The sequence below is a fragment of the Equus asinus genome, chromosome 15 (genome assembly GCF_041296235.1).
Source record: "Equus asinus isolate D_3611 breed Donkey chromosome 15, EquAss-T2T_v2, whole genome shotgun sequence".
Classification (NCBI taxonomy): domain Eukaryota; kingdom Metazoa; phylum Chordata; class Mammalia; order Perissodactyla; family Equidae; genus Equus; species Equus asinus.
The window spans coordinates 34,784,646-34,803,313 of NC_091804.1; the positions used below are offsets into that span (position 1 = coordinate 34,784,646).

General features: G+C 50.9%; 1 protein-coding gene across 7 annotated transcripts in view; it reads left to right on the plus strand.

The window, feature by feature from the left end:
- Positions 1-16,962, plus strand: part of HNF4A (hepatocyte nuclear factor 4 alpha) — a 63,604-nt gene extending 46,642 nt beyond the window's left edge. For 3 of the 7 annotated variants that reach the window (XM_070485973.1, XM_070485974.1, XM_070485970.1), the window contains exons 4-10: positions 942-1,048; positions 1,765-1,920; positions 5,285-5,372; positions 6,289-6,444; positions 8,915-9,181; positions 12,512-12,664; positions 13,739-16,962. In XM_070485973.1, the coding sequence (XP_070342074.1) occupies positions 942-1,048; positions 1,765-1,920; positions 5,285-5,372; positions 6,289-6,444; positions 8,915-9,181; positions 12,512-12,664; positions 13,739-13,881 (1,070 nt within the window). In that variant the 3' untranslated portion in view covers positions 13,882-16,962. The remainder of the gene's footprint in view (positions 1-941; positions 1,049-1,764; positions 1,921-5,284; positions 5,373-6,288; positions 6,445-8,914; positions 9,182-12,511; positions 12,665-13,738) is intronic. The other 4 variants (XM_070485975.1, XM_014845916.3, XM_070485971.1 and 1 more) reach the window with 3 other exon arrangements.
- The last annotated feature ends 1,706 nt before the right edge of the window (positions 16,963-18,668 follow it).

Here is an 18,668-nt window from a genome sequence, read left to right on the forward strand (position 1 = left end):
GGGAAACTGAGGCCCAGAGAGAGGATGTGATTCCTACCAGCAACCACCGACAGGGAGCAGCAAGTTCCGGAGAGGAGCCCAGCTCTCCTGCCACCTCGTCCTCCCTCCTTCCAGCGTCAGCAAAGCCTCATTCCACAGTGAGGCCTCTTGGATTTTAAGGGACGAGGCTGGGGCAGCAGAAGGTCCGTCTCACATCTTAGGCTAGGACTCACCCAGATGGCGACACACAGCGGGGTGTGGGGCCCTGGTGGACAGAGGCCCCGGGTCTCTGAGTTCCTGGGACAGAGCCCGGCAGTGGGGCAAGAGGGAGACAGAGCTTTCCCTTGCTGTCCTGAGAAGGTTAGTCTGGAACATGCAGCTCCTGCTGATGGACGAGACCACCAGGGCGGGTGGGGGCCTTCAGATCTCCTTGTCCAGGCCTCTTCTTCAGAGTGCGGGAAGCCCTGGGCCATCTCCACGTCACCCAGAGCAATGCATTTTACTTACTTTACACACTTTCTTCTGGAAGAAAAGGGACCCTTTTCTAAAACAGAGCTTGAAAATCTGTCATCTGGACAGATCCCCTCTTCGGTATGAGTATTGACCCACCCTAAGCCCTCTGCCAAGTCATCACCACTTTGCATGCCTCCAGTGACAGGTGGACCACTCCTGCAGCCACCCCATTGTGTTGGGGGCAGTTCTGTTGCTTGGAAAGTTGTTCCACAAGCTGGGTTAGAATCCGTCTTTCCTCATTCCCACATGCTGATCTGGGCTCTGCCCCCGGCCACCCCCCTCCTACTCCCACCTCCAAGTGCGTTTTTTGCTCCAGGACAGGCCTGCCGTCTCTCTTTCTGGGTTGAACGCTCTCCCCTGGCCCCTTACCCACTCCTCATCATTGTAGGACAGCCCTCCCCCCGCGTCATCCCTGCCCTCTCTCCTCACCTCTCTCTGCCTCCTCACAGCCGTCCAAAATGAGCGGGACCGGATCAGCACTCGCAGGTCGAGCTATGAGGACAGCAGCCTGCCCTCCATCAATGCGCTCCTACAGGCCGAGGTCCTGTCCCAGCAGGTACCAGGGTGACCCCACCCACCTGGGGCAAGAGGACCCTCACGCCGAAGAGGAGTCTCACCTCCACCCCTGTCCTCCCCAGCCAGGCCTTGGAGCAGCAGCTAGACGGACCCTTCTCTATCACAGAAGGGAAACTGAGTCCAGTGTCATGCAACCAGTTTAGTAGCAAAGACAGAACTTGAATCCAGGTCTGGCACTCTGGGGCACTTTCTAGTTTATCCCGCTGCCTGCATTCTGCAGGCCAAGCAGAGTCTTGGCTCTCACCGAGGGCCTGAGATCAGCTTAGCCCCAAGGAAACAGCGTAGTGGACAGAGTAGCAAACGGGCCTCAGCCAACCCCTTGCTTTGTGACCCTGGGCAAGTCACAACACCTCTCTGGGCTGTGCTTTCTTCACCTGTCAGATGAGGATGATGATTTTTGCCCTGCTTCTCCTCGAGGGCCAAGGAGTTCCTTGGGGTTCTAAGGCATTGATGGAGGAGGAGGTGGGGAGCAGGTGAAGGCCCAGAGGAAATGAGCCCTCTTCCCTCACATCTGCCTTCTTCAGCATCCTCCCTTCTGTCTGTTTCCGCTGAGCTTCCTCCAGAGCTGAGAAGGGACTCACAGCCCATCCCCCCTTCTCCAGACAGGGAAGCTCTCTGGGGAGGGGGCTCTGTGCAGGAGACAGAGAGTGTAGGCAGGGCCCAGCCATCCCCAGCATTTTCCTTCCTCTCCCCCAGATCACCTCCCCGGTCTCAGGGATCAACGGAGACATTCGGGCCAAGAAGATCGCCAGCATCGCAGACGTGTGCGAGTCCATGAAGGAGCAGCTGCTGGTGCTCGTCGAGTGGGCCAAGTACATCCCGGCTTTCTGTGAGCTCCCCCTGGACGACCAGGTGAGGGCGGACCTGGGCTGTGGGCAGTGCGGGCCCTGGGCAGGTGGGTCCCGCTGGCCCACCTGGGGTATAGCCTTGGACTGGTTTGATTTTATTTAACAAAACACACATACTGCTCATGTGTGCCTGCAGCTGTTTAAATCACTGTACAAGTATTAACTCCTTTAATCCCTCCAACAACCCTATCAGGTAGATATATTATTATTCCCATCTTATAGGCGAGGAAACTGGGGCACAGAGAGGTTAAGTAACTTGCTCAAGGTCACACAGCTAGTATCCAGAACAACTGGGATTAGAACCAGGCAGGCATGCTCCAAAGTCCAGGCTCCTGGCCTCTGTACCACGGCACCAGACGGCTCTCCCGGGGGGATGTTGACAGGGGCCCAGGGCCAGGGATCAGGAGCTCTGGGCTTGAGCCCTGGCTCTAAGACTGGTTCTCTGTGTGATCTTGGACAAATTCCTTCCTCTCGCTGAGCCTCAGTTTTCTCATTTGTAATGTGGGAATTATAATATCAGCCTCAGGAAGTTGTTGGGAGAACCGAGGACATTACCATTTGAAAAGCATAAATCGAGTCATGGAGTGGCTCCACAGAGCCAGGCCACTGCTGCCTCCCTGAATGTCAGTTTCTTCCTTGTGTCCCTGCAAGATGGTTTAACCTAGCATTTTTTTTTCCCTAAAGTACCTTCTTTGGAGTACCCAAATTGTCCCAGGGGAGAAAAGGGGCTGGGCGGAGGGGTCTGATGACAGGCAAGTGTCTACATACTGCAAATGGCAGCTCCTGCCCAGGGCACGGGTATTTTTGCTGTCTGGGAAAGGAGAGCTGGACTGGCCACCTTCTCAGCTCTGAGGGAGCCTCGGGGCCACCAACGGACAATGCCCCTGACATCAGCTCCTGGTGCGTTTGCTTCTCTGCTTTGCACATTTGCGCAGAAGACTGGTAATGCACGTCAGCGTGTTAAAATTTCTGAGAAGTCCCGCAGGCAAGGCAGCTTCGAACTCTGTGGACCCCAGGCTCCTCAGACTCCTCTGATGCCTAGACTCTCTGGGAGCCATACCAATCAGTATGCCACAGTGGGACACGCTGTGAAGCCACTGGATCGGCTGGTCCTCACCCTCACACCCGGGACTGGATGGGACGCCCTCTCACATGGCTGCCTCCCCACTTTGGGAGGGATGACGGGGCAGGGACCTTGGCTGAGCTGCACCCGCTTTCTCCCCTGCCCCTCATGTTCTGGCCCTGGTCCCCTCTCCTGGAGAGTCTGCATTAATGTTTAATCTCTTCTGTTCCTTCTCAGGGGCTCAGCAGGGCAGCAAGACACCCCCAAGCTGAGCAATTGTTAACCTCGATTTCCCACCTGAACCTCCCTGGCTGGGGCTCAGAGCATTCTCAGAGAGCAGTGATGGGTGGCCAATAACACGGGACAATCATTAACACCCCCCACCTGCCCACCCCCAGAACAGCCACCATGTCAAGGGGCTGGACCTGGGGCCAGGAGGGTTGCCAGCTCCCCATTCATGGTGTAGAAGGAGCCCCTCTTGCCTGAGACACATGGGGCACACCTGGGAGAAGTGGGAGCGTGGTCCTCCAGAGGACCCCCAAATCTGCCGACATTGCCCAAGCAACCACCCTCCAAGATTGTTTGCTTCTTGATTTGTTTTGGACATCAATCCAGTGAAACCTGGAAGGCTGGGTAGCATTGGCTAAGGGGACTGAGACCTAGAGAGGGAAAGCCATTTGTCCAAGGTCACAGGGCAAGGCAGCCACAGAGTTGGGATTTGATTCCGGGTCTTCTGCCTCTCGGTTTGAGAGCCACTGGGGTAAGTGACGAAAGCCCTGCACAGTGCCTGGCGTACAGGAAGTGCTCAGTGACAGGCATCCTTGGGCCTCTCCTGTCCTGGTCGTGCAAAGTCGACCCTTACTTCCAAGGCTGTTGGCCATCTCTGCTCTTTCCTGGTCGTCCTCACAAAGTTTAACCACGGGGGAATAGACGAATATTTATTGAGGGCTTACTATGTACCAGGTGTCTTCCATGCCTTAGAACAAGTTCGCTTCCTTGGAGAGGCCTCCTCTGACCTCCCATCTAATACAGTCGCTCTGGCCCCATCGCTCTTTGTCACATAACCCTCACCTTCCTTTCTTCCTCTCTCCCTCCCTCCCTCCCTTCCCTCCTTCCTTCCTCCCTCTCTCCCTCACTCCCCTTGCCTCTTTCTCTCTCACTCTCTCTCTTTCTTTCCCTTCCTCCCTCCCTTCTTTCCTTTTCTTTCACTGTTGTGTCCCCACTGTCTAAAAAAATATCTGTCACTTAGTAGGCACTTAACATTTGATGGCTGAAAGAATGAACAATCAAATGAATTAATGAACAAAAGCATTTTACTTCCTAGTTTAGCCTGCTAAAAACTCTCCAAACTCCCTAACCTGACCTTGCAGATAAGATCCTTGAGGCCACCAGCCTGCTGCTGTTTTTACTGGCCCGTCCTTTGGTCCTCATGCAAGCACTAAAGCAGACGGTTCTGAAAGGGCAGGTGATGTCCTCCTGTGAGCTGCCTGGGTCCCTGCCTCGGGCTTCAGTCTTCAAAGGCTGCTTTGTCCTCTCTGGAGGGAAGGGGTCTGTCAAGCTCATCCCTGCCAAGAACCAGTGCTCATACCTTTGCCTTGGGAACCAACATCCAAGTCCAAATTCTTGTCGCTCACTCTCAGAATCCTAGAATCTTGCAATGTTAGGTGGGCAGATGCCCTGGGGATCTTCCGGAGCAGTGATTTTGCAAACACAACCGCACATCAGAATCAACTTGGGAGCTTGTTAAATACGGATCCTTGGCCCACCCCATACATACAGAGTCAGAATCTCTTGTCATAGGGCCTAAGAATCTGCATTTTTATAAAATGCCCTTCCTAATCTTCTATAGCTGTTCCATGGGTAGGAATTCAGGGCCCACAGTTTCAGAACTTTTTGGGTCATAGATCCTCTTGATAGTCTGATGAGAGCCTTTGAGCCTTTGCTGAAAAAAACACAGCCAGAATGTTGTTAGTTTCTCCAGGCACACAAACGAGGTCCAGAGGGGAGCGACAACTTGCCCAAGGACACAGCAGTTCAAGCACAGAGTCAGCCTTTGGTTTCCTGGCTCTGAGCATGTGTTTCCCCCCTTCCAGGTTCCTACCGAATCTTTACCAGGTCCCTGGTTTTATCCGTACGGGAGGGAGGCAGCAGTTTTCTGGTGCCCATTTTGTAGTCCGGGCAGGTAAAGGCAAGGGAAGCATGAAGCTGCCTTGCCTGGGTCCATGGGTTGGCTGGGAGCAGCCTTTCTGGGGTGCAGATGCCTTCCCAGGGGTGCAGACTCCAGACACCATCCCTTCTCTTTCAGGTGGCCCTGCTCAGAGCCCACGCCGGCGAGCACCTGCTGCTCGGAGCCACCAAGCGATCCATGGTGTTCAAGGATGTTCTCCTTCTAGGTGAGGAGGCCACCTGCCCAGCCAGGGCTCTGTGGAGAACATGCACAGTGCGGAACGCACCCAGGCACAGGGGCTTCCCATGGTGGCAGGCAGGGGCGGGGGAGACGGATGAACAATGGCATTGTCCTTGGAGTTTCCACTCAGGTGCAAGGAAATATGGATACAAGGGATTAAAGCTCCCAGCATGAAAGTGAGAGTACATTCAGGGTTATGCCCGGGATTGCCCGTGTAGTCCGTGCTTTCTGTAGTAGGAGCAAGAGGCAGCCAGGAATGGCGCGCCTCCCCAGCCTGCGTCACCCGTGCCCTCACGCACTTTTATTTAAATATTTATTTATCTTATTAATTTATTTTTTTAATTTTATTTAAATATTTGTGTAAATACTTATATAGATCACTCTATGGGCCAGATGTTAGTCTGAGTACTTTGCAAACATGAGCTCCTTTAACGCAACAACCCTGAGGTAAGCGCTATTATCTCCATTTTACAGGCAAAATAACTGAGGCACAGAAAGTAACTTATCCAAATATATCTGGCTAGTTAGTGGTAAAACCGGAATTCAACATGGTCCTTCTAGTTTCAGACTCTTGGCCCTTCACCTTGATGCTTCGGTGCCTCCCCCATGGCCCTTGAGTGTCATCATTCTTGTGGGTCGTGCTGGAGAATGGAGATTGGGTGATGCGAAAGGGTCCTAGAAAGCCAGGCTCCAGGCCCGGTCCAATGACTCTCAACAACTCATTCCTCTAATCTGGCCCTCAGTTTCCTTGTCTGTAAAATGGGCATGACAATCTCCGTGGGGCCCTCCTCCCATGGGCACCAGCTGCACTGCAACTGCAAAGGGCAGGGTCTGTCCAAAGCTAGGGGAGAGGGTACACCCAAGGTGGCTCCCCCATCCCCTCTCCTTCCCAACCCACGCAGGAAATGACTACATCGTCCCTCGACACTGCCCGGAGCTGGCAGAGATGAGCCGGGTGTCCATGCGCATCCTCGACGAGCTGGTGCTACCCTTCCAGGAGCTGCAGATCGATGACAATGAGTACGCCTGCCTCAAAGCCATCATCTTCTTTGACCCAGGTACAGTCCACACCTCCCACCCACCCCACGACTCCAGACCCTGTGTCACATGTCTCCTACTGCGTTACGTCCCCTGAGTTCACAACCTCATCTCTTTAGGACAACAACCTGGAGAGGTCATTTTTATTAGCTCCCTTTAACAGATAAGGAAAATCAAGGCTCAAAGGGTTGATGTGACTGGACAGGACACACTGACTCCGGAGGCTTGGCCTTTTTCTTCCCTTCCTTTTTCTTCTTTCCCTTCCTCCCTCCTTCCTTCCCTCTCCTTCCCTCCTAGCTTCCTTCTTTTCTTTCCTTTCATCTTTTCTTTTTTTCCTTATGTTATCAAAATAATACCTGCCCTTACTTAAAATGCAGACAGTCCTCCCCACCCCAAGGCTCCTGCTAAGACCTCATCCCCAGGGGAACCATTCCTGGTTCCTTTACCTGTTTCTTCTGGCAGTTACCTCTACAGCTCTAAATAAAATGCTAAGCCTTCTCTTTCTTGATTGATCCATCCTGGATCATATTTCCCCTCCTTTGCTAGTTGAGGATTTCACTCTTCTCTATCACCATCCCATCTTTTCTCCCCCATCCTCTTCATATATTTTTATTGCTGCTTTGGTGTCTCTATGGACTGCCTTTATAACGCTGAGTTATGCGCTTGTGCCTTTATTTCTTGTCCTATCCACTGTAGACAGTATCTCCTAACCCTTCGTTAGCAGGATGAAGACACTGCATCCCCATCTTTCCCTTCGGCTCTCAACTCTCCTCTCTCCTTTCCATCTACTGACTCTACCTGCATGTTACACAACGTCTTTGTGCAAAGCTGATTGCATTTCACCATATCAAGATGCCTGGGTTCTAAAGGCTTGCTTGCTTCCTTCCCCGCCTTACATGTTAGCGAGGACCTACTGTGTGCCAGGCAGTGTCCTTAGTGCCAGGCCCCACCTGCATGGAGACCACCTGTAGTAATAATAGTAATGAAGAGGGAGATGACCGCCATTTATGGAGCTGAGCGCTCCACTAAGGCACCATTCTGAACATTTTATGGGGATTATCTCACTTATTATTTGCAACGTGGTACCTGTGAGACAGGAATTGTTATCATCCCCATGTTGCAGATAAGAAAACTGAGGCATAGGGATATTGATTAACTGGGCCAAGGTCACACAACCAGGAAATGGCAGAGCTTGGGTTTGAACTTCAGGCAATCCAGCTCTCAAGCCCACTTCTTACCTACCGCACACTATTTCTCATTTCCTGAAGGCTAAGACTTGCAGTTCTGGTTTCCACAAGAGCCTGGCCCGGCCCGTATCCCCTGTGGTCCTCCGCACAGGGCTGCACAGATAGTAGCTGCTAGGTAAAATGGGCGGGACTAGTGATGCTGAGGCAAGGTCAGCAACCTGGCCTGGAGGGCGGGTGACCTAGTACAGCACCTGTCATGTCAGTGGTGCTCAGTAAATGTTTGTTGACTGAATAAAAAAATGCACAAATGTGGCTCAGTAGAGAGAACCCTGGAATGGAAGTGTGGGTGAAATTCTCTTTCTGCCACTTACTTTATCCATAAAAGAGGAAGTTAATGCATAACCTCCGTAAAGGCTGAGATTAAGTGCAGGGTGACCGCTTACGTCCCCTTCTAGGTTAAGGATCTAGAATTTATCCATTGATTTTTTTTTCATTCATTCATCCTTCCATCCATCTACCCACCCCTTCATCTAGTTACCTATTCAACAAATATTAATTAGGCGTGGTGCTAGCTGGTGGATTTAAAACACCAAGAGAGACATACGCCTGCCCGCACACGGCTCACAGTCTAGTGGAAGAGACATTTACCTCCTGTGGGATCAGTAGTGATGAAAGAGCCACAGAAATTTGGGGACATGATGGACACTCATAATACAGACTTGGGAGGGCGGAATGGAGAAGGCTTCCTGGAAGAGGTGAAGCCTAAGCTGAGACCCCAAGATGACACAGGCAAGGGAGCAGGCAAGCGGGGAGACGCTATTCTAGGGCAGCAGAAGCAGCATGTGCCGAGGCCTGCAGAGTGGGACCTCAACCATGAGTCAGGAGCCCCAAGTCCACATCATGGATCTGCTAACGACTGGATGTGTGACCTGGGCCAACTCCTTTCCCTACCCTGTGCCTCAGTTTCCCCATGTGTATTGAGGAGGTTACTAGGTGCCCTCTGGGGTATGTTCCTAAAGTCCTGCCTTCCGTACCCTACTCCCCGCTCCCAGTTCCGCATTGTAGGAAATGTGACAGAAACACTTTTCTTCCTGAGACCAGGAAGCTACAATTTGCGTTAGTGTACTCTGGTTCTTGAGGACCCTGAATCCTTGTCCCGACACTGCTGAGGATGCCTTGTGTGACCTTGAACCACTAGGCCCCCTATCAGGGCCCCATGAGTCAGGGGATATCTGGGTCCTGACTCCCCAGATGCTCCAGCTGGGCCCCGCTGCCCTCCCTTGGCCGCCCCTTCCTGTTGCAGATGCCAAGGGGCTGAGCGACCCGGGCAAGATCAAGCGGCTGCGTTCCCAGGTGCAGGTGAGCCTGGAGGACTACATCAACGACCGCCAGTACGACTCGCGCGGCCGCTTCGGCGAGCTCCTGCTGCTGCTGCCCACCCTGCAGAGCATCACCTGGCAGATGATTGAGCAGATCCAGTTCATCAAGCTCTTCGGCATGGCCAAGATCGACAACCTGCTGCAGGAGATGCTGCTGGGAGGTCCGTGCCGGGTCCAGGAGGGACTGAGAGGTGGGCGGGGGCTGGGGGGGGGGCCTCTTCAAGAGGCAAGCCTCACACAGACCTAGGCTCACCTCTCAGCTCCATCACTTCCTCACTCTATGGCTTTGGGCAAATCCCTTAATCTAGCCAAGCCTCAGTTTCCTCATCAGGAAAATGGCGACAATGGTCCATTGATTCAAGAGCATAGCATGTGCCAGTCACTATCAAAAGTGCTGGAGATTCAGCAGAGAACAAGATCTCTGCCCTCCTGGAGGTTGTCTGTGAGTGTGTGTGCATGTGTGTACATGCGTGTGTGTATTAAGGCTCATGGGATCAGACAGTAATCAAGTAGAAAATAAAGAGAGTTACTACAGATTTTGAAATTACCAGGTAATAGATAGAGTGTATTGGTTGGCCAAGGGAAACCTCTCTGCAGTGGTGACTTTTGTGCTAAGACCTGATGGATGAAAGGAAATAGAACATTTAAAAGCCAAGAGAAAAACACTCTAGGCAGAAGTAACTAATGCAAAAGCCCTGAGACAGGAGAGGTTTGTGTGTTTGAGAAAGAAGGATAAGGTTGTGACATGGGGGTCATTGTATGAGATGAAGATGGAGAGACCATTTTGGGCAGAAACCAAATCGTAAGTATTTGGTCTTGGAGGCCATGGTCAGAAATTTGGATTTTATTCTCATTTCAACTATTGTGAGAAGAGTGAAAATCAAACTAATGTTTTAAACAAACTACTCTGATTGTTGGGTAGAAAGTGAATTTCAGGCAAGCAAAGTGGAGGCGGGAGACCCCTGAGAATGTTGTTGTCTCCAATTAGGGGGAGGATGATAGAAGCATGGACCAGGGCATGACTGGAAATTTAGCAGCAGAGAAAAACTTGATCCTCTATTTGAAGGAGGAACCCACAGGATTTGCCGATTGATCATATGTGGGGAGTGAGAGGGAGGGGCTGAGTCAAAGATGAAATTTTTGCTTTAAGTAACGAGAGTGATGGTGAAGTATAGTGACGTGACACAGAACATTTTGGTCAACGACGGACCACATATACGATGTGGTCCCATAGGACTGGTACCATGTAGCCTAGGTGTGTGGTAGGCTATACCACCTAGGTTTGTGTAAATACACTCTATGATGTTCACAAATGACAAAATCACCTAACGTCACATTTCTCAGAACGTATCCCTGTCATTAAACGACACATGACTGTAATTTACTGAGATGGGAAAGACTGAGAAAAAACAGTTGGAGGCTGGGTGTGGCGATGGTAGTGAGGGATGAACCACGAGATCTCAATGAAGTTGAGATGACTGTCAGATATCCAAGTTGAGTTATTAATGAGACAGTTGCATGTTTGAGTCTGTTGCTGAAACACAAGCGCAAAGCTCAGGATGAAATGGAGCTCCATGGTCCTCTAGTGATTAGGTACCACGGAAGGAGATGGAGAAAGACTAGCCAGGGAAAAAGGAGAAAAGCCGGAGAAATGCCAAAATTCAAGAGAAGGGTGTGTTTTAAGGACAGCGTTTAGTGGTATTAAATTCTAAAGGACAATGAGGGAGGCGTCCATCGGCTTGGCAACATGGAGGCGCTTGGTGACTGTGTTGAGACCAGTGTCAGAGGCCATGGGAAAAGAAACCAGATTTGGGGGGGGGGGGTGTTACATATTGAGTGAGTGGGAAAGTGAAGAAGCAGAGGTGGGGAGAGTAGACCACCCTTTGAAAATGTTTTACTACAAAGGGGAGCTATGAGGGAGTGAAGGATGATTGCAAGGGCGTGATTATAATGATGGGCGATGGAATCTTGGCTGGACTAAAAGAGAAATAAATATGGGGTGGGGGCCAGTGAATTGGAAGCCTCGAGAGGGTTGAAGAAGTTTTGCAGGGAAGGTACTAGATGAAGTGAGCTGGAAAAATAGGAGAGAGGATCTAAGTGAGGAAGCTTGGACTCGAGATTTTGGAGGTGATGCAGTTCCTGGTGATGTCATGGCCAAGGGCAAGGTTTCTCCATCTCAGCACTTGATAGTTAGGACTGGATAATTCTTTGTTGTGGGGGCTTTTGTGTGCGTTCTTTACCCATATCCCTGGCCTCTAACCACGGGATGCCAGTAGCACTTCTTCAGTGGTGACAACCAAAAGTGTCTTCAGATGTTGTCGAATGTCCCCCAGAAGGGCCCAAATCATCCCCAGTTGAGAACCACTGTCACATGGTAACTCATTTCATTCTCACTTCGACCCTATGAATATGGAGTTATTATGAATCCGGTGTCATTGAGGTCAGGACCAGGAAGGAGCTTGTGCTCTGTTAGCAGGTAAACTTGGGTAAAATAATTAGTCTCTCTGGGCCCTGTAATCTCATCTGTAGACTGGGATAATAATGGTACCCACCCTATAGAAGTGTTGTGAAGGTTAAATCATGTCAAACATGAAAAGTGCTATAAAACAGTATCTGACACACAATAGGTACTCAATAATTGATAGCTATTATGGAAACAGGTGTACTTTAGAGGCTTCTGGCAAGCCCTAAGATTCCATCATCTTCATATTAGTGACCATGGCCTATTATGAAACCACATCCTATATGGTACTATCACTCTCTGACACATTTTTTGAAGCAGTGACTGTGCTCCAGACACATTGCTAGCCCCTCAAAAAGAGAAGAAAAATATGCCTGTAAGTGTGATGCTCACAGACACAAGTGGTTATTCCCAAAAGATGGGGTACAGATAAATTACGACGGCAATTACCAGGAAGGAGAAGTTTACTTCTTACTGGAGTGGGGAGAATCAGGAGAGGCTTCCCGATGGAGGAAATAGCTGAGCCAGAATTTGGACTTGTGGACCTGGGAAGGGTAGAGAAGCCATCTCCAGTGGAAGCAACACACGAGCAGAAGTATAGAGAGAGGGAAGTACAGGAAAAGTAGATGATATAAGTAGGTCTATTTGGCTGAAGCTGCCATGTCGGGGACGAGACTGAAAGGTGAGTTGCATCCAAATGGTTGAAGGATTTGTGTGCCAAGGAGCTTTGAGAGCCATTGGTTAAATCCATTATATTAACATGCACTCAATATACTACTCATTATAATATTTAAATGATCTCAGAGCTTCCTTATATGTACCTTGTTTCTTTCAAATCACTTTTGTTCTCTTAGTTTGTTGGGTCCTCTCAATACCCTCATGAAGCCTATGGATAGGAATGGTAAGCCCAGTTTACTAACCTAGGAATAGGTACCCAATGGGTACTGTCAATATTGCGTGGGCAGTTTGATTGGGCACACCTGAGGAAGATGGTCCCCTAAGACCCCATGGTCCTTATTCCAAACTCTCCATCCTGACTGAGTCCCCTCTCTACCTGCAGGGTCCTCCAGTGATGCACCTCATGCCCATCACCCCCTGCACCCTCACCTGATGCAGGAACACATGGGCACCAATGTCATTGTTGCCAACACAATGCCCTCTCACCTCAGCAATGGACAGATGTGTGAGTGGCCCCGACCTAGGGGGCAGGCAGGTGGGCAACGTGGGCTCTACGGAGGAAGGGGTGAGGTTGGGGCCTAAGAGGGGAGTGAAGAGAAGGTTGGGTCTGGAAGATGGGAACTGGGATACCACAGTTCTCTGTGCTCCAGGGTAGGGAATGAGGGGTGAGACTGTCCATTTGTTAAGGCTGTTTATTCAATGAGGTGATTGACAGCCTCCTCTGAATGAGGCTGTCCTTGGGATGAGGCAGTCCTCTGGAAGAGGTCGCCCACTGGGTGAAGATGTCCATTGGGGTGAGAATTCCATTAGGTGATGTTGTCCATTGGGTAAAATTGGTCGTTGCAGTAAGCTGCCCACTGGGTAAGACTATCCATTAGACGATTGGGTGAGACTATTCGTTGGGTGGGGATGTGCATGGGCTAGACTGTCCTCTGAGGTGAAATCTCACAAGAATGTTTGTCATTGGGCAAAGTTCTTCAAAGGGTAAGATTATGATTGGGATGAGATGGTCCACCGAAATAAGATTGCATTTCATTCAGATTATTCTTTGGGAAAGGTGGCCATTGAATAAAGTTGGCTAAGTGGGTCATAGTCAAAATTACCTTCCAAACCTGTGGTGGAAATGGGACCGATGAGTTTCCATTACTTGTCTTCTTAAATATGGAAGAAATGGTATTTTTTGAGCCAGTTAGCTAGACTCTTGGGTCTCATCAACTGCTGCTCTTTCTCTCCAAGAAAGGGTATTCCTGACACATGTCCCGTTATCACTGGGGAGAGTCAGACTTGGACTCTGGTTTGGGAGAAGCCGCCCAATCTCCACGTCAAATAGTGGAGGAGGGGTAGTTGATAGGACCTGAGCACAAGGCTCTAACCACAGAACCTGGCCCAGCCGCAGCCTTCCAGACCTCATGGAACTTAGACTTTAGGATTGAGGACTCAGAAGGTTTGAGCTGTAAGAGACCTTAGACATCATCTAGTTTAATGCTCTCATTTTATAGAAGAGGAAACTAAGTCTCAGAGAGGGGGAAGAGCTTCCCCAGGGCTCTTTGTTTACTCCCCAAGGGGCTGGAATTCTGAGCAACTCCTGTGTGTCTCTCTGTCCCTCCAGCCACCCCTGAGACTCCACAGCCCTCACCGCCAGGTGGCTCAGGGTCTGAGCCCTACAAGCTCTTGCCAGGAGCCATCACCACAATTGTGAAGCCCCCCTCCGCCATTCCCCAGCCGACCATCACCAAGCAGGAAGTCATCTAGCAAGCTGCTGGGGGTCGGGGATTCTGCTGGGCCCCCAGCCCCCTCAGAGAGCCCCAGTGGTCACTTGTCCCAATGAAGGAAGCTGTGACAACAGGGCAGTCCCAGAGCAGGAACGGAAATAGCAAAGAACCCAAGAACTTGGGCTGCGGGTCGCATCCCATTGCCGCCCTGCATCCCCTGCTCTGGATGACGGGGCTTTGACTTGGAGAGACCCCCGGTGGAAAATCCTCTGCTGCCTTGGACAACCTTTCTCTTGCCGAAGCCACTGCCTTCCCCTTCCTCCATATCTACCCCCAACTTCTTCACCCCCAAAGGACAGCTGCCTGGAGACGACGTGGGACCTTGCTTAAACATAGCTCCCTTCCCCTCAGACCAGTACTTCTTCTCTCCTAGTGCTGTCACAGTGTCCAGACGCAGAGCCCTTTAAGGCTGGGTCAGATCTTGGCACCTCACCCCTCCCTGTTCTGCTGCCCCGACCTCCAGTGCTCCTCTCCTCCCACCCCTGTCACCTTGCTCAGCCGTCCTAGTTTCTCCACAGCCGCCTCCCAGAGGCTGAGGAAGACTTGGAAACGATTCCCCCAGTCATCCCAGGGACATTTTTGAAGCACTGACTGTTGAGAAGGAAGACACACAGCTCTTCCCTTCTTTGGGGACTGGGGTGGAACCCTTCAGGGACCCTTGGTGGGACCTTAGGTTGGAGTTCACGCAGCTGCAGGGCTTCAACAATGCAAGAACAATCCAAGGTGGACAGCAGGGGCTTGGAGGGAGCTGCCATGGTCAGAGAAAGCATCCAGAAAGGGGCAGACTATGCGCCAGGCCTTTAGGGATGGGTTGGATTCCAACTGGTGGAGCAGGTGAGACAGGACATGCCAAGGAGGGCAAACAGCCTGGGCAAGGTGTAGAGGTCAGAATAAGGGTGTAGGAGCGAGGTGATGAAAGACAGGGTTTTCTGGAGCAGAGTGGGCACGCTGGGCAGCATGGGAGCCTTGAATGCCAAGCTGAGGCATTGAGATTTGGGCTCCAAGGCTGTGAGAAGCAGAGGAGGGATTTGCAGTGAGCCGAGCCTCAGAAGCTGAAGCCAGCATTGCGACAGAGGTTGGAAGGTTGGGGGAGAGCAGGGAGATCAGATGGGGGCCAGTGATGCAATCCAGGTGAGAGTGATGAGGCTTAGACATGGAGAAGATGGGTGGAAGAATCCTCAGGTCGGAGTGACATCAAGGAAGAATTATCCCCCGGGGCCTGTCTCAAGCTCTTCCTTATTCCCGGCACTATCTTAAGGCACTTGACATGCGTCATCTCCTTTCATCCTCCCTATTACCCCAAGCTTGTTACAGAAGATGAAATTGAGACCTAAGAGGTTAAGTGATTTTTCTGGAGGTCACACAGGTAGTAAGTGACCAAGTCAGGACTTGATCCCAGGTCTGTCTGGATCAGAACAAGAGCTCTTAACCATGGTGGCTGAACATCTTCTCTGAAAGGACCCCTCTGTCCTCACTGTGATCAAGCTGAGGGACTTCTCGCCCCCTTCACCAACCTCAGAAGCCAAAGCCTCATTCTTCTCAGGAGCCCTGCCCACACCTAGGACAAAGATTGGCCTGAGGATGCGCTGAAGTCCAGTTAGGGTCCAGAATCCTGTGTGCTGATAAACAAGGAGAATTCCTAGTCCTTGGACCCCCTTTCTCTCTTTACTCCCCAAGTCTGTGGGAAGGGGCATCAGGGGTCTGGTTCATGGGAGACACACCAGTGTGGCCTGGCATTCTGGGGTGGGACAGTTTGGGGGGGAGGGCAGGAGAGAGGTAAGAAGGCCTAAGTTTGAGACCTGCTCTGGGGAGAACACTCAAAGTACATTCTGGAACCATTAAACCCCAGGATGGAACAGCCAGCATCTCATCCAAGCAGAATCTTGGTGGCTTTGGGGAAATTCTGGAAAATGCCACTTGCCAGTGTGAATTAAAGGGATGTGTCCTGAGACTAGAGCTGTGCTACATAGGAGGGTGAACAGTTAGACCGGTTACCCCTCCTATGCAGGGCTGACCCTGCTGAGTGGATGGGGGCAGCACCCCAGTGCCCCCAAATTCCATCATTGGTGAGTGTTCTTTTTCACCAAAGAGGCATGAAGGGTATTTGGGCAGTATGACTAAGAGAAATCTCTAAATCTCCAGTGCTGTCAGGATGGGCCTTCCCACCGCACCAAGCCAAGTCCAGTCCCAGGAGAGACTGTCCCCTGTTCAGAGCTCTCAAGCCTTCCTCAGCCACACCTCATTCCAGTTCCCCAGAAATCCCAGCCAGGGGCCTCAAACTGGTCTGGAGCAAGGTAGGCAAGCTGGAATTGGTCCTCATGGTCCTTCCCAATCTTTGCTACTCCGTGCCCCAGTGTCGTTCAGGCCTCTGTCATGGGAGCAGTGTTGAGATAAGAATTTCCCATGGGGTGGAGTAGGGTAACAGTGTCTTTAACAATAGCAATCTTCTGGGTCAGGGGGTCAGTCCTCTGCCCAAATCAACCCTTCATGGAGGACATCCATTCCACTTTAATCATTTTGTTGCAATGCAGGAAACAAAATGAAGAGAAGTTGACTTTTCTGATTCTAAACTGAGAACACCACATTGGAAAATCTTTTTTTGTTTTGTTTTGCTACCTGAGTTGAGATCCTAAAACATAAAATCTGATGGACTTGAAAAGCACAAGCCCTAAAATTCCTCCACTGAGACAACCCCCTCTCTAGGCGGCTCTCAGAAGCTTCCAGAATCTACGTGGCTTTTCTGGGAGTGGACGGAGGAGAAGGAGGGTTGGAAATGGATGCTCCTAGATTTCTTGTGATGACCAACCCAATTACTTCTGCCAAATTGCTCTGTGATTTGCCCTGATTGGGATGAATTGTGAAATTCACGTCAAGCAATTCTGGAAGTGGTCTGCATCCCGTCAGCCTCTACCTGTAGGTGTGAATGTCATTAGGTCCTCTGCTGACCCCTGAGCTCCCGTCACTGCTGCCTAATGGGGCAAAGAAGCAAAAAACATTTCTTACTCTTATGTGTTTTAACAAAAGTTTATAAAGCGAAATAAATGGCGCCTATGTTTTCTAAGTCCTTGGATGAGTGTCTTTTCTTCCTTTCGAGTAATAGAAATAAGAATGAGAATAGTCAGATGGGCCTTTACAGTGTGCAAAATGCTTTCGTATCCGTTATTGTGTGTTAGTCTTCACATCAAGAGGTAAGCAGCTTAGACATTATTATTCCCCCCCCCACACACTTTCTAGATGAAACTGAGGCTCAGAGGAGGTGGTTTTTCCTTGAGAGGCTGAGGTGAGAATCTAACTGTGATCTCCTGATTCTAAATACTCAGTATGGGGCCAGCCCAGTGGCAAATCAGTTAAGTTCGCACGTTCTGCTTCCGCGGCCTGGGGTTCGCCAGTCCAGATCCCGGGTGTGGACCTCTGCACCGCTTGTCAGGCCATGCTGTGTCAGGCGTCCCACATATAAAGTAGAGGAAGATGGGCATGGATGTTAGCTCAAGGCCAGTCTTCCTCAGCAAAAAGAGGAGGATTTGTGGCAGATGTTAGCTCAGAGCTAATCTTCCTCAAAAAAATAAAATAAATAAATACTCAGTACGTAGTGAGAGTGAAAGTCAATCCTCCCTCTTGAAGGCAGGAGGATAAGAGGCGGTGATGGGAAGATCTGGAAGACTGGTAAGAGGGTCTAAAGGTCTGTCATCTACCATCAGGGTCCAAGAGCCCTGTTCTAGGTCCTTTCCAGGGACCTGGGTCAACCTGCCAGCAAGGGGGGATAAGTAGGCATAGGGAAATTTCATAAAAGCAAGTGTTGTTTAAAGAAAGAATAAAAGCAAGGGATGCATTTGGGAATTTCCAGCCTGGTCTGCAGCCACCTTGGTCCTTTCCCCTGATAAACTAGGTGGGTGGCCTCGTGCCTTGGCTGCCACAGACCACAGCCTCACGTTCACTCAGGGGTGTGCTGGAGCTGGTCTGTGAGAGCCGATTGTTGCCCTCCTTTCCCAACTCTCTGTTGGACAGTGTCACATTGATAGTGGCAGCGGGAGTATTTACACCACAAGAACTGGCAAACGCTGCAAATCAAGGCTTTTTCCCTGGAGAGCCAGTTGTTAAGCATTCACCAGCACACCACAGCATTCAGCAATGGGTGGTTCGGGGCAGACTGACGGCTGGACTGTGGGATGCCTAGGTGTGGTGACAGTCAAGGATGGGGGTGGAGCAGGGTGACCTCTTCAGCTTCCCAAAGGGAAGAGACAACAGTTCTGGTCTGGGAGTCACAGATCTTGGTGATCAATGTAACCTTGGTCAGATCACTCCATCGCTCTGAGCACCATCTGTAAAACGGGAATGATACCTCCCTCCAGGGGCTTTGTCAGGATTCAACTGAATGAGCTAATAGTAACTGTAAGAGCTGCTGTGTATACAAGGTATCCCCAGTGCCCACCTCTGGGGGCTTGGAGTATGAACTCTTCAGCCAGGCCCTTTCTAGGGAGAGGAAACCATTAAGTTCTCCAGCCTAAGAGCACCCATTAGCTGCCTGCCTGGTCCCTGAGGCCACTCCCACCTTCCCCTGTCCCTTTCCTCCACTCACAAGCACCAGGAAATGTTTCCATAACGTTGCAACAGAAGCCTGTCCATGCCGCTGGCAGCACGGACATGGCGGGCGGGGGCCAGAGCAGGCTATTGCAGTCCTAGAGTGTGCTTAATAAATCCATATCAAAACCATAAACCCTGGGCTGCCATAAATTCCTCTGCCCTTGGCTCCTCCACCTCATCAGCCCT